At 47.0% G+C, this 15233-nt stretch overlaps 1 protein-coding gene across 1 annotated transcript; it reads left to right on the top strand.

The window, feature by feature from the left end:
* The first annotated feature begins 3313 nt into the window (after positions 1–3313).
* LOC143824607 (uncharacterized) lies at positions 3314–13935 on the top strand. The gene is made up of 3 exons (XM_077312036.1): positions 3314–3772; positions 11019–11127; positions 11892–13935. The coding sequence occupies exons 1-3, from the start codon at positions 3602–3604 to the stop codon at positions 12164–12166; spliced, it is 555 nt and encodes a 184-aa protein (XP_077168151.1). The 5' UTR covers positions 3314–3601; the 3' UTR covers positions 12167–13935.
* Positions 13936–15233: the final 1298 nt, after the last annotated feature.

The raw sequence follows: 15233 nt of genomic DNA, 5'->3' as shown, positions 1-15233 counted from the left end.
AAGTTGCCATCCCCAGGCGGGGGATGAGGGGCAGGGCTGTCTTGACTGATTGATTCACTGATTGATTGCCCGCCTTCCTCCTGGGACTCAAGGCAGATTAGGGTTGCCATTAGGGATGCTGGTCTCCAGTGCCCATTATGCACACCTTGGATAATGCAGTTTCAGTGCACGTTAGAAGTAGATTATCCTGTTCTGCACAGGAAAAGCCAGCTGCAAAAGCAGACTGAAAGTGGATTGTCCAACATGTGCACAATGGGCCCAAAGGCGGGATCTGGAGATCCCCGGGGATTACAGTTGATCTACAGTTCCTCCGGAGAAAATGGCTGCTTGGAATGGGGGACTCCATACATAGCATTACACACCATGGGGGTCCCTCCCAGCCCCAAATCCTAGCCATTCCTGGCTTCACCCCCAAAGTCTCCAGGTATTGTCCAACCCAGAGCAGGCAACAGTGCTAGGAAGTAGGGATGCCAGTCCCCAGGTGGCACCTGGAGATCCCCTGGAATTATATCTCCAGGTGACAGAGACCAGTTCCCCTGGAGAACTGAACTCTGAACAGCCCAACCATGGCATAGTTAATACGTTGTTCAATCAGTTACTGAGATTTTGCAGTAACCACTGTTATTACCTGGAGGCTGGCAACCCTAATTCCCTTGGAGAAAATGAGCACATTGAAGGATGGACTTGATGGTATCATATCTCTGCTAAGTTCCCTCCCCAGACGCAGCTTCTCAAATCTCTAGGAATTTTCCAACCCATAGATGGCAACCCTAATTTATTTCAATAGACTTAGAAGAATGTAACTCTGCTCAGCATGGCACTGAAGGAAACGGGTAACTTGAACAACACAGTTTTAATAAGGCATTCACTTATTAAATAGGAAAAGGGAATTTCTTTACCCTGGAGCAGGGACTAGTAAATAAGGACTGGACCTAGCAACAAGGGACATTAACAGAGCTTTCCAATATTTTGGAGAGAAAGAGAAGTTTAGCTCACTCACAAAATGCACACTCCTTCCACAATTATTGCAGTGCAGGGGGGAAATAGCAGGGTAAACATGTTAAATTAAATACAATTAACAACTCATTGTTAAACACTGGGTGTTACGTTCATTTCTCCAATAACAGACTGCCGTTCCCTGATATATGAGCCGAGCAAGTATTTGTTCTTTTGGTTAAAGATCTACTAGAAAAGCATTACGGCCCTACAGGAGGTGATCAACAGTTCGAAACACACCCCAGTAGCTGTACAGCGAGCTGCACAGTGCAAAGCAAGCGTCATGTTTACATATGAGCAAGTGTCTACAGATGTTCTAAAGCAAAATGCATCTGACTAATAGGCAGAGACTTCACATCTGGTCAGTGGCTCGAGGACTAGCACTACGGGCAGCTCATTCATATAACTATAGTAAGGCACCCTCAAAATAAGGAGAAGGATCATAAAATAGGGAGTGTCTCTCGAAGATAGCTGCAGTATAGGGTTGCCAGCCTCCAGGCAGGGCCTGGTGATCGCCTGGAACTATAGCTGATCTCCAGACCACAGAGGTCAGTTCTCCTGGAGAAAATGGCTGCTTTGCAGCATGGAGTCTATGGCATTATACTTCACTGGGATCCCGCCCTTCCCTCGAAACCTGCTGTCCTCAGGATTCACCCCCAAATATCTAGGGATTTTCTAATCCAGAATTGGTGACCCTAAATTGTTGGTAGTCCGGTCCACCCTCACTTTGAGGGGAAGTTTGCCAACAAACACCCTTAGCTAAGCATGCCTGTACCTACTGTATGGCTTGGCCATCCCCTTTCTGGATTGGAGATGTACCAAATCGTGTTCGTTTCAGCCCAAGAGACTGAGAACCAACATCTACCTGCAAGCAGACATGGGAATATGTACACTCAAGCAGCAGACTCCATTTTTGTCCAGCAATTAATTTTACAGCTGACCTGGGAGGGGCCCCAATTGCTAATTCCTCCCCCCCTTTCCCAACACAGCAATCATGCATTATCTTCTGGGACTGCCCCAGAAGGTCTTGAAATCCCATCTCTGACTAAATGTCTTTCCTCCCTGCTCCACCCAAAGCAAAATTCCCATCCAAGCCTACCCCAGGAATGCCAAACTCCCATTAGCAATTAAGCACCTATTCAGATGGACCATTAGCACCTTTTTGTCTTTCCCCGGGACTTCCCCCAGCCATTATGGGGAATGTCGCAGATTGAGACATCTCCAATGACATCATGCCGGCCTTATCAGGACACCTGGCCAGACCATTACCCTTTTAAATTTTCTTAAATATTGCCCCAATTATCCTATCAAGAAATTGTTATTCAGCTGCCATTTCCAATCATAGTCTCAAGATATAAATGGGGTTATAAAAAGGAGAGAGGGTAGTTATCCTTGTCTCATATTTTGGTTATCTATAAGGCTAGACTGCTGCTGCTACTGCTCTTTCTCCCAGTTTTGATTTTCCATAAGACTGGACTGCTGCTGCTCTTTCTCCCAGGTACTCTTTCTCCCACGTCAGATGGTAATGATCACTTTCTCTGACCCTAATCATAATATCCTGATCCCCTTGGTTTATTTCATCTGTGTATGTATGTGTTAGTTTAAATTTGTGTGCTTGTATGTTAGGGACTTCTGTTTTGTTTTTCAATAAGAATCATTTAAATTAATTTTTGAAGTCCACCTCTGCCTGAGATTTCTGGCTAAGCCCTGGGGTATAAATTTTGTCAAATAAAAAAACACGACTCTCTTTTTTAAGTGCCAGGTCAAAACATTTATCATCCTGGCTTTTAACTAAAGGGATTGAAAACCATCTTTTTAAAATGGCGATTTACTTCTAAGTATACATCCCACAGACACGGCAAGGTTAGCTGTTTTTTCTGGCAGACATAACATAAGTCTGAGGTAGCTGAAGAAGAATTTCCATTCGGTGTAGAAATTAAGGACAGAATTGAACTCACAGATGTATCACCAAGCACAGGAACTGTGACTGCAAACCTGCCTCCCTAGCTGTCATTTGATTGCTTCAGATTGCTTCAGAAACCCAACCTAGCTATACTTTCATCTTCCTCTCTGATGTTCACATGTTTATCAATAGTGTGAAAGGCTTTCTGATTTGCATGTGAGTTAGGCCTCTGCCTTATATTTTGGGTATGACCTCCCTCCAACACAGACCCTCCTGATTTTTAGCTGTTCAAAGGGCACATAAATGCTAGCTCTTAAAATCAAGCAAAGTTAATGTTTCATGATCAGCATCTCCTCCCTTTACAATCATTGGCTTTCACTCCTTAAGTTTCAGGTGGCATTTGACATGGATTCCTGAAAGTTTATGCAGGAAGGGCAGAGGGGGGTGGGAGGAACACCATCCAGAAACACAAACAAATCTGCTCGATTTTATATTTTATCGGTAGGGTGACTCAAAAAAAAAGATAGGGGAGTGGTCTTTTCCCACATTAAAGCCACTGCTGCCAAAACTTTTCTACCGACCCCTTGGTCCCTTTGGCAAAGCTAGTCTGATCAACCTCCTACAATTCGTGATCTATTCTGGGTGACCCAGTCGGAAGCCTTTCACACAGCTCACCGGAGCGCCAGGGATTTTAGCAAAGTGATGGCGACCCAGTTTTTTAAGGAAATTGAGAATGCGGATGATAAGACCCCTTCAGAAATGAGGAGCCTGGCGATTCAATGGATAGAGAAGCTTTTCCCAGAAGTTCAGTTGGTTGGAACAGAGACCCTGCAACAATGGATGGAAGAAAAACCATCAGAGCTTCTGATTCTTGTAAGTGCATCCCTTCCACTATTTCTTAGCCCAGAACATGGCCCCTGTGGGAGATCCTCTGTTCTTGTGCCCAGGAACCCTGTCTTCTTAGCCTTTGATGAAGGATCTCCTCCACTTGCTATAGGTGGTACGGTCACCTCTCTTTCACTAACTTAAAATCCAGACATGTGTGTTTGCTCTTGTTAAAGATATATTAGAGAAACATTAAAATCCCATAATATATTATTGACAGTTCACAGTATACCTCCACAACCTGTAGAGTGGGGTGGCCATCCTGTGGCTCTCCAGATATCCATGGAATGACAATGATAAGCCCCTGAGGGCTCGTGGTCATTGTAGTCCATGGACCACCTGCTGGAGAGCCACAGTTTGGCCACCCCTGCTTTAGAGTGTCAAGTGGCAAACCGAGCACTGCCTTCCCATCCATGTACATGTGTTTGTACGCTCAGTAGTAGAGGCAAGATGCATCCCGCTCTGAAATCTGGGTTAACGCCTAGTGACTCCGGGAGAGGATTTGTACCCTGAAGAACAGCAACTCTTGAAACTCACAGATAACATTTTAACAAGTCCACACCCTCTCTGCAAGGATACTGATTTACTAGGGAAAGATATGGGAAGATAGGGTTTCTTCCTGATTAGTAGGGGCTTTCCCACTGGGAAATCAACTTTCTCCTTTGCTGAGTGGCCTATCAGCTGGGATTTAGCTTTCCCTAATGAGCTGGAAATTAGGTCGTGTGAGAGAAGTTGATAATACTTGGGCTGAAAAGGTGACCACAAAACTTCAGCACAGTTAAAGCCAACATTCTCCTTCTGAAGCCGTCTCAGCCAAGCACCAACTGGTTTTAGCCCAGCTGGTGCTACCATCATGTCTTGTGGTGTCAACCCACAGGGGATGGCTGGAGATATCCTGCTATTACAATTGATCTCCGTTAACCTGGAGCAAATGGCCACTTGAGATGGCATTATACACCACTGAAGCCACTTCCCTCCCCAAATTTGGCCCAGAGCTGGCAACCCAAGTTGTGTATATCTGGTTCCACAACTGGAGTGTGTGCAGTGGAAGGGCATGCAGCGGGAAGCAAGGGCTTCCCAACCGCTTCTAGCCCTCTTCAAGACTCCTGCAGTCCCTAATTATGTTCTGTTGATGAACAGTTTGTTCTTGTGAACAGAACAAACAGACCAATGGGCCTCCTCCCTAAGCAGAAAACAATCCTAATACACAACGCGGTAGGACAATCGTGACCTCACAGAACAATAAAGGGGGAGGGGGAGCAGTAAGGTGAAGGAGAGAGAGAGGCAGGTGAAATGCCCCATATGCTGTTCGGCTCTGCTCATAGGAATACGACCTTTTGAAGTTTTGCTAAGTCTGCATGAAAATTCCTTTGCACACACCATAGTTCCATATTGAGGTGAGGCCCCATGCACCTGGAAATTTAGTTTCCTGCAGGTGCACGTCTGAACCAAAGTCCTTGTGGCAGCCACATGTCCACCACTTCGTGTTATAACATGGGATTTGGTGTTTCTGTATCAAATGTCGGCAGATAACATCTCAGGCAGATGGTCTTTCCCAACAGCTGGGAATGTCCAGGATTGGACCAGGGCTTTTTAAAATACAAAGCAAACGCCCTGTTGTGAAACTGCATCACTTCCCCATGCACAATATAAAATTAGGGCTGTCCGTTCTCATACACAGCCCAGTCCTGTGCCTACTTAATGAAGAGGTACGTCCCACAGAGTACAATGGTACAACTTTCCTAAATAAGGTTGAAGTCCCATGTTCCTTGCAAAGCTGGGCAGGTTGGAATGGAGCCATAAATCAAACTTTCCTACATGGCTTTTGATCAATTTAGAAAGTCTATTGAAAGCTGCCTTTCTGTTCTTCACATCACCACGGTCTAAGTACACCTCAGGTGGCAGCTGTGGGCGGGTCCATTGTGGAGGGACACTCTGCTTGCAATGTAAGGACACAGAGGTATGACAAACCCTGTTCTAGTTGGCTGTCAGTATGTCCTGGTGAAAATGGATAGCTATACACTACAAGCCTCACCACATGGCAATGACTTGCCACACTAAAAAGGTAGAACGGCCACTTCCAGTTGCCAACTGCCTGGAGAGGGAAAAAAGGTTCTGTCCCTTTCTTTTCTTTTCTTTTTCTTTTTGCCATCAAGTTGCATTTGACTAACGCCAACCCTGTAGGGTTTTCAGAGCAAGAGATATTCAGGAACGCTTTGCCATTGCATGCTTCTGGACAGTGACCCTAACTTCCTTGGTAGCGTCTCCTTCAAATACTGTCTGGGACTGACCCTACTTAGCAACCATGATCAGGTGAGGTCAGGGCAGTTCTTTTAATAGAGACTTCGTGAGATGTACCAGGTGCTATTATGTGCCTCCATGCTGTGAAAGGCTTCAGCTGACCATTTCCGCACACAAAGTCTCTGCTCATGAGGCGGAACACTTTTCTCCAGGCTTGCAGGCGCCCTTATCAGTCACGGAGGCTTGGTTCAGACACAAATGGCTTCAGAATGCAGCCTTCCGGCTTTCGCCCAGTACTTTGATGGCAATAGTGGTTGTTTTTCAGTCGGATTTCCTCTCTTGGACCTTCCGCACTTAGTCAGTTCTACCAGTCAAATATGCTTGAGTTCATTTTAATGAGATTCTTATTTAAGCAGATTGCAAGGCCCTCTGTGCCAAATGATGGCCTTTCTCTGAATGATCTGGAGAGGGCAGTCAAGGCCTTAAAACAGTGTGGAAGCAAGAAAATGTGATACATTATTGATCTCCAGGGAGCAGAATCTCTCTTCCTTCCTTTCGTTCTTTCGTTCGTTCTGTTCTCTGTCTGTCTATCTGTCTATCTATCTGTAGGCAGCTCCAGAATCACTGCTGCCTCATGGCGATACCTCTGTGGTCACCCAAGGAATCAAGCCAGCAGAGTTCTGCTGAGCATTCCTGAACCGCATCATTTAAAAAACTGCCTTCTATACAGTGGCCTAGGAATGGCCCTCTAGGCTTTTTTTAGTGACGGTTTTGGGCTATTTTCAAACAGTGAAATAGTGTAAGTGTTCGAGCAATGCTCTGTAATCTTACCCATCCCAGCTGAGCATAGTTTCCCCCCCCCTTAAGAAATAAGTTCTAAAAACTTCCAAGAATGACTTATTCTTAGCCTTTGTTAATATAAGAAAGTGTCCCTTAGCCCCAAAGGCAGTTTTTATTTAAAGTGGTTAAGAAACTGTCATTATCATAGAGAACGGGACAAGATGCCTCCCCAGTAAACACCACTCCTGGGCTAAAAGAAGAGGTCTGAGCAAACCTCAAGCTCCCTTTCTATGCTGGCGACTCGACAGGACAGGACAAGGCTAAATGGCCGGTTGGTTTGCCAGTATAAACATCAGCATCTCTATTTCTGGTTACCAATAGGGGAGCATTTTTTTTTTAAGAACCACAAAACCTCGGGGAACAACTTCAGGCCCAAAGGAGGATTTGGGGGAAAGTATGTTCTGTCAAGCTCATTTGGCTGCACATGGCCGAAAATGTTCTAGCTGTGACTCAGTAGCCTTGGCCGGACTGGGACTGGGGATACGTATTACAGGCAAGGGATGTACTGTAAAACTCCAGCTTGGGAAGTTCTGGAAATTTGGGGGCAGAGTCTGGGGAGCTCGTCAAGGGTGTGATGCCCTAAAGTTTACCTTTGTTGTGGTCTGAAGTTCAGTTGTCATTCCCGGAGAATTCCAGGTTCCTCCTGGAGGCTTTAAAACCTAAAATGACTGTGTCACATAGTTCTTTTGCGGCTTTAAATGAAAAGTATTTTCACTGCATCTTGTGGTGTGTGGTAGGAGGTATGGGGAAAGAAACCGAACACGGGTTTCTTTCTATTCCACTTTTGCGATAGCCCAGGCTTGCTTGATCTTGTCAGATCTCGGAAGGTAAGCAGGGTTGGCTCCGGCTAGTATTTGGACGGGAAGTAAGTCCAGGGTTGCTACACAGAGGGGGGCAATGGCAAACCATTTCTGAACATCTCTTGCCTTGAAAAGCCAATGGGGTCACCACAAATCAGCTGTGATTTGATGGCAAGAAAAAGAGGAAAACACACACAAAGGGGACTCCAATCACTTGCCCACGGTGAAGGGAAGAGGCTGTAGCTGCCAAGCAAGAGAACTAGAAGAAGAAGAAGAAGAAGAAGAAGAAGAAGAAGAAGAGTTGATTCTTATATGCCACTTTTCTCTACCTGAAGGAGGCTCAAAGCGGCTTACAGTCGCCTTCCCTTTCCTCTCCCCACAACAGGCACCCTATGAGGTGGGCGAGGATGAGAGAGCCATGATATCACTGCTCGGTCAGAACAGAAGAAGAAGGCAAAGTTGACCTTAGGCCAGGTTGTTCCAAGGCTCTGAGAACAGGTTACATTTCTTTGTGACTTTTCCCAAACCATCTGGAATTTGCTGCCTCAACACAGCCTCCTGGATAGCCAGCCCTCATTTTATCAGAAGAAGAAGAGTTGGTTCTTTTATGCCGCTTTTCTCTACCCGAAGGAGGTTCAAAGCGGCTTACAATCGCCTCCCCTTTCCTCTCCCCACAAGAGACATCCTGTGAGGTGGGTCAGGCTGAGAGAGCCCTGATATTCCTGCTCGGTCAGAACAGCTTTATTACTCTCTGGATGCCTGCTTTTTAATTTTATAAACAATGCAACAGTATCAGCAGGGCACAGTGCACTGTGGTCTGTTCCCCCTGGGATCCCCAAGGCATTTATAAAGTAAATACGAAATATCCATAAGGAAACAAATTTCCTCATGCTCAGGGTCATTTTCTGTTGCCTGCCAAAGAATTCTGTGAAACATAGAAGCTTGCACATTCAGTGAAAAGGGCCGTTATATTCATCCCCACCCCACTGTCTTTGGGGACCAACCGGGCCGACACTGTCTACTAAAATAAAACCATAGGAAACAAGTGGGTCTGTTCTTTTGGACTTCTCCAGTGCTTTGCAGGCTCATGCGACCCCTGGATAAGGCATGATGGAGCCCAGAGAGTGAAAAAATATATTTTAGACTCAGCGTTTGTGGCCGTAGAGCTGTGGCCACCTCAGGTTTCCCTTTCTGGACACTGACACAACCGCACTGTGGCTATTTTGAGGTCTCTGCTCCTGCAAATAACTTGACCCAATTAGCAAGTCTGATTTGCACAAGGGACACTTCGAACAGCTGGCGGTGAAATGTTCAGTTGGGTGAGGCCTCCCTGCTTCAGCAGCCATCGAGCCCGGATCCCCAACAGCGGCTGACCCAATCTGTTTCCATGCATGGAGTGTTAAACGACTCTTGTTGCCATCACTGTGTGAGGCGGTGCAAAAGCCCACCTTGACCAGACTGCTCATGTGCATCACAAACACAATTTCTCTTTCTGTTTCAGTCCATCTGCCTCGGAATGCGATGGAACTCTTTCGTGTCTGTTGACTCCCCCCCCCCGCCCCCCAAAATTGAAAATTCCAAGGCACACCGTTCAGCCTTTCTAATGAGTATAAAGTTTGAAAGATCTTTCTTATTTATTTATTGGATTTATAACCCGCTGCTCTCAGAAACCGGCTTGCACATAAAAACAATCCATGCAGTAACAAAAAAAAAATTCAATAACAAACCTCGGTTAAAACCCCATGAAACCCCAATTATTACAAATACAACAAACTGGGCAGATGGCAAAAAAACCCATAGCCCTCCTTAAAACAGGAGAGCCCTCTATGGAAGCAGCATGGGGGGAGAACAAGATGTTCGGCGCCAGATGTTCAGGCACCAAAGCCAAACCTACTCTAGCACTGCCCCAACCGTAGACCTGGTGGAAGAGCTCCGTTTTGCAGGCCCTACAGAAGGCAGAAAGTTCTCCGAGGGCCTGCAGCTCCTCTGGGAGTTCATTCCACCAGGGAGGGGCCAAGACCGAAAAGGCACTGCTGGCCTTTTCCAGATCATCTAAAGTGTTCTAAGCTAGGGGTAGTCAACCTGTGGTCCTCCAGATGTTCATGGACTACAATTCCCATGAGCCCTTCTCAGAAAATGCTGGCAGGGGCTCATGGGAATTGTAGTCTATGGACATCTGGAGGACCACAAGTTGACTACCCCTGTTATAAGAAGAAGAAGAAGAAGAAGAGTTGGTTCTTATATGCCGCTTTTCCCTACCCGAAGGAGGCTCAAAGCGGCTTACAGTCGCCTTCCCTTTCCTCTCCCCACAACAGACACCCTGTGGGGTGGGTGAGGCTGAGAGAGCCCTGATATTCCTGCTCGGGCAGAACAGTTTTATCAGTGCCGTGGCGAGCCCAAGGTCACCCAGCTGGTTGCATGTGGGGGAGTGCAGAATCGAACCCAGCATGCCAGATTAGAAGTCCGCACTCCTAACCACTACACCAAACTGGCTCTCTGTTCCTGAGCAGCTGTCAAGTCAGGATTTTGGGCATGCTCAAGGCTACCTCACTCGCCATGGGGCTGGATCAAAAGGCTGTGCGCCAGACGTTATTTATAACAAGCCCGGGACACAGGCTGCAATTTCCGAACTCTTGCTCTGTCATTAAAATCTGATGGCAGCCAGATCATAGGCATCGCTGGCTGGAACAAAGCGGAGAAATGCGCTTAATTAGAGGCTCGGGCGTTCATGCCTGTTCTCTTTTGGTGGTCAGGAGACCTGCAGGTGATGCTCTACAATGTCTATAAAAGTTCCCTTGGGAGAAAGTCTCTTGATGTCTTTCAGGGGTTTGCAGTGTCCATGTAGCAGGACTGGATCCATGTGACTTGGGGGGGGGGGGAAGCTTCTTGTCCATCAGCACATCTGTACCTCCTGTTTCCAGAGATGGTTGTGAGTCTGTAGACCAGTGGTTCCCAAACTTATCTGGCCTACCGCCCCCTTTCCAGAAAAAATATTACTCAGCGCCCTGGAAATTAATTTTTTAAAATTTTTTAATAGTTATTCATCACCCCCAAATGCACCTGTGGCCCATCACCGTCCCCCTGGATCGCTGCAGCACCCACCAGGGGGCGGTAGTGCCCACTTTGGGAATCACTGCTGTAGACCTTCAAGGGTCTTTCAAAGAGGGTTACACAGATGAATGGAGCAGAGACCTATCAATGGCGACTCGTTTTAGTAACGGATTACAAACTTCCATTTTCAGAGGCATGGAGGTGGATACAGAAGGGAGGGCAAAGGCTAGGAGCCCACAGTGGGCCCCAAACCAAATCCAAACCAAAGTTGGTTTCATGTTTGATTCCTTTCCTCTTCTTAGGATACCCGGACTGCGGCCGAGTTTGAGATCAGCCACATGCCAGGTGCAGTCCTCGCTGCCGCTGAAGGCCCAGCTCTGCAGGAGCTTTTGAAAGCACAACTTATGCAAGGTACAGTTGGAATGTCCCAGGTGAGCTTTTCTCTGGCCCAGGAAGGAGCTTCCAGGAAGCACCAAGGCTGGCTGGAGTTTCCCAAAAGATTCCCAAGAAGCTTCAGTAACTTTCCAACCTTCATGCTCATAAACATACGGGCACTGTCCAAATCTCTGCATCCAGGGAGGGATTAGATCAGATTTCCTTTCCCATGGGTTGCCTAGAACTTCACTCGATGATTTAAGAAGGTGGGAGGGGGAGGGAAATCATGCAAATCCCCCCTCCCCCCCAGTTATAGGACACAAGGTGCAAAATGAAATGTGTTCAGTCTGCATGATAGATGAACACCTAAAGCTGCCTTCTACTGACTCTGGCAGATGATCCACCATAAAGCCATGGCTCCTTCCTGCAAGTCACAGAACAGGATATTCTAGCACAGCTGTTTCCTTTTGGCATGCTGCACTCATGGCTCTTTCCCTCCCCAATAAGCTTCCATCTTATTTGTCTCTAGGAAGGTTAGTAGGCTAAGAGGATCAGCTCTGCCCCAGGTATTCTACAAATCCATAGCCTCAGGTCCAGCATCTTACTCTACAGTGACTTGGCCTTTCTCCTCCAGGGCTTATCCTGCACACAATAGATAATGCACTTTCAATGCACTTTAGAAGTAGATTTTCCTGTTCCGCACAGGAAAATCCAGCTGCCAAAGCACATTGAAAGTGCATTATCCTATGTGTGCGGAATGGGCCTTGGTCTAACCGTTCTTCGTTTCTTCTCCATTTCAGATCACAACAGGGGTCGTAGGCGCATTGTTTGCTATTGCACCGTGGGCTACCGGTCTTCCATCGCGGCGCAGCTTGCAAAGGAGGTCTTGCCCCAAGAGTCTACTGAGAAGCCAGCGACTTCTTTAGATGTCTACAATGTCCAAGGCGGATTGGTGAAGTGGGCCACAGAGAGGAGGCAGATGGTCGACCATCAGGAGGCCCCGACTCAGGTGGTCCACCCCTACAGCCCTATCTGGTCGAAGCTCCTGGATCCAGAATTCAAGGCGGAGATCTGAGGATTATCCATCGATGATTGCCCCTCCCAGCCAGCAAAGGAGGTTTTTGAGAATGGGTCACATACCAGGCTCGCATTCTGAAAATAACTGTTGATGATGATGATGTCATCCATTCAGTCGTGTCCAACCCTCGGCGATTCTATAGGAAAGTCTTCGCCATGCGCCCCTGTCCCTAACTGCTTCTTTTGATTGGTTCATGGTCATCCCTGTATCGGCTTTGATTGTGTCGAGCCAACAGATCCTTTGGCAACCAGGTTTCCTTCTGCCGCTGACCAATGCCGATCATTAATGATTTTTCTAGCTAGAGAACTGTTGCAGGCTCCTCAAATCTTTGCAAAACACTCACGCAGCTTGGAGACAAATAGTCAAGGAGTGTCACAGTGCCTCTCCTTAGACAGCTTCCACCCACCTGTTTGCAACGCTTGCAGTTTGCAATGCTTGCAGTTTGCTGGGTGGTTGCATCGTGTTCTTGACTGCCCTCCTGGAAATCCCAAAGAAGCATATCTAGGCAAGCAGGCTGCTGGGCGCTCGCCGAGAGGTGAAAATCACGTGCTGTCACCGTTACTGGGAAATCTCAAAGCACTTTTGTTTGACAGGGAAAAGCCTCCCCCCCTCCTTGTTTTTATAATGAGTGGGTTTTCAGGGTGGAGAAACAGGAACCTGCAGTTAAGGCGCTTGCTTCCTTCTGCAGCACAGACGCTTATTTTTCACGCAGCGGCCGAGGGAAGGAAGCCAAAGAAGGCCCAAAGACACATACTCTTTTGAGGTGTGAAGGGCAAGATGCCAATCTGAAGGCCTTTCTCTGGAAACTCCTTTCCGGAGGAGGCAAAGCCGCCTTCCCTTAGGACTGTCCAAGAGCTAGCTTTGTGAAAAAGAACACGAGAGAGTTCTGAGAGAACTGTGAAAAGGCAACATAACCTAGCCTAACCGGTTGGCCCCGGTTAGGAGTTGGGCAGGAGACCACCAAGGAAATCTTTGGTTGCTACACAGAGGCAGGCAATGGCAAGCCATCTCTGAATGTCTCTTGCCTAGAAAACCCCACAGGTGGCCCTAAGTCAGCTGCAAGAAAACTGGACATTCACCTCCAATGGATAACTGGAAGGGACCAGGGGCTGGCTAGTGACACTCAGTAGGATGGCCAAGGAAGGTCCCATCTTCCTTGCAGAGTCTGGCTTAATCTCTTAGCTAACCATTGGCTCCTGTTCAGGTAGCTGTTTACAAACAGCACACTTTCCCCCATTCTCTGGCTTTGGACTTTATTCCAGCCCCGTCTCCCTTTCGGAAATACTTGTGATTCTGCTGCAGTTCCTTATCCTCCCATTTATCTCCACCTTAGCCGCAATCTCTGCTGTCCAGGCTACTGCACTGCTCCCTATTACTTTTAAATCCTGATTAGTGGTCTTTGCCGTATCAGCTGTTCCTATCATACAGGACAACAATACGTTCATTATTAACTTTAATCATGTGGAGGTCTTTGAATATTGGCCTTTTATGTGGCAGTGTTCAAAAAATGGAGCTGTTGTATGACTGTTTACGCACTGGAGGTTTCATGCCAGGCTGCAGGCTAGAGTTTTAATCATGGCAGGTTGCCCCACCTCTTCCTGCACCGACATGGGGGAGCATTTTGTCTGGCACACCTCATCTGCCCCTTATTTGTGCTCCTGCACAGGAGCTGGGGCAGTGAAGTTCCCAGTGCGTAAACGGTCTATGTGATTTTTTTTTCTCTTGTAATTTGTGATGTGATCATCAAATAAAGAAGATGGTTTCCACAGGTTGTCCAAATGCTCCTTTGTAAAAGAAAAAGTTCTATCTGTTCACGGAGGGAAAGAAACCTGGAAGTGACCAGCAAAAAGAAGGGGAAATGTGTAGTTCTGCCAACCAAGGGGAAAACAAGAATAGAGGCAGAACCTTGCAGGTGCTCCACAAACACATGAACTAAACTCAGCACGTTTCTATCAAAACATACAAGGAACAGGGAAGGAGCTGAGCAAGAAAACGTCAAGATTAATCTCTTAGCTAACCATTGGCTCTCGTTCAGTTAGCTGTCTGCAAACAGCGCTCTTTCCCCCATTCTCTGGCTTTGGACTTTATTCCAGCAAGGGCTCCCTTTTGGAAAAACTTCATTACACATTGACCCATTAACGGCTCACAAAGGGCAAGAGGCCAGATGAGATGGTGGAAATGGATCTGACCAATACAGAGGGCCTCCCTGTCCTTTGGGGGAGAGAGGTATTTCTTGTCCCTGCTGTGACAGTAGGGTGTTGATTTGGGCTGCCCCTCTCTCAAGACGAAAGCCCTGGTAGGATGGGCCATTTAAGTGTGTTCCACAAACATTCAGATGTATGCAGAAGTCACATAATGCTATGATGCTTCCGGCTTGTCTTGCCCGGTTGCAATGGTGGTTAAATTCAGTTTAGCCAGTATCTTATGGTTTTATTTATGTCAAGGCCTGCCACAAACTGGTCTCCGAAAGGGCAGCATATAAATAAAGCATTTTAGTTTTGGAAAAGATGCACACCAACCAAGGCTGATGTGAATTTGGCCATAGCGCCTTGGCAGGCTGTATCCCCATCTCTAAGGATGTTTATTTAGAATCATAGAATCATAGAGTTGGAAGGGACCTCATGGATCATCTAGTCCAACCCCCTGCATTATGCAGGACACATCCCATTTGTTTGTTTATTATTTCAATTTATTGGCCGCCTCTCCCCAAAGGCTTGCGACGGGTGACACCGTCTGAGTAAAACCCCCAATAAAAATCCCTTAAAACAGACCTAAAAACAGAACAGATACAATTACAACCAAAACTCCATAGGGATAAAGATGCTGCAGTAAAAACACCTTCCAGTCCTTGCAACCCTCCCAATAGTACATTCTGGAGGGGAAGGGTGAGCAGAGGGCACGGATGGAATTTGCTACCGCCACGGAGGAGCAGATCTGCTGCCCTGGCTCTGGGGGTGAGGCAATATTTTGAACAGAAAAACTACCACCCGAGAACAGGAAACGAAGCCAAGTTTGCCAAAGCTCAAAGGACCGTCCCCCAGCAGCTTGATGTTCTCGCAGTGCT

Source organism: Paroedura picta, chromosome 15 (genome assembly GCF_049243985.1).
Source record: "Paroedura picta isolate Pp20150507F chromosome 15, Ppicta_v3.0, whole genome shotgun sequence".
Lineage (NCBI taxonomy): Eukaryota > Metazoa > Chordata > Lepidosauria > Squamata > Gekkonidae > Paroedura > Paroedura picta.
The sequence above is the reverse complement of the archived record's forward strand: the minus strand, read 5'-3'. Positions and strand labels throughout refer to the sequence as shown.

Excerpts from the sequence above, each read along its gene's own strand:
- LOC143824607 (XM_077312036.1), top strand. The coding sequence starts at position 3,602 with ATGGCGACCCAGTTTTTTAAGGAAATTGAGAATGCGGATGATAAGACC. Across the intron at positions 3,773-11,018 it reads CATCAGAGCTTCTGATTCTT|GATACCCGGACTGCGGCCGA; the intron begins GTAAGTGCATCC and ends TCCTCTTCTTAG. Across the intron at positions 11,128-11,891 it reads GAAAGCACAACTTATGCAAG|ATCACAACAGGGGTCGTAGG; the intron begins GTACAGTTGGAA and ends TCTCCATTTCAG.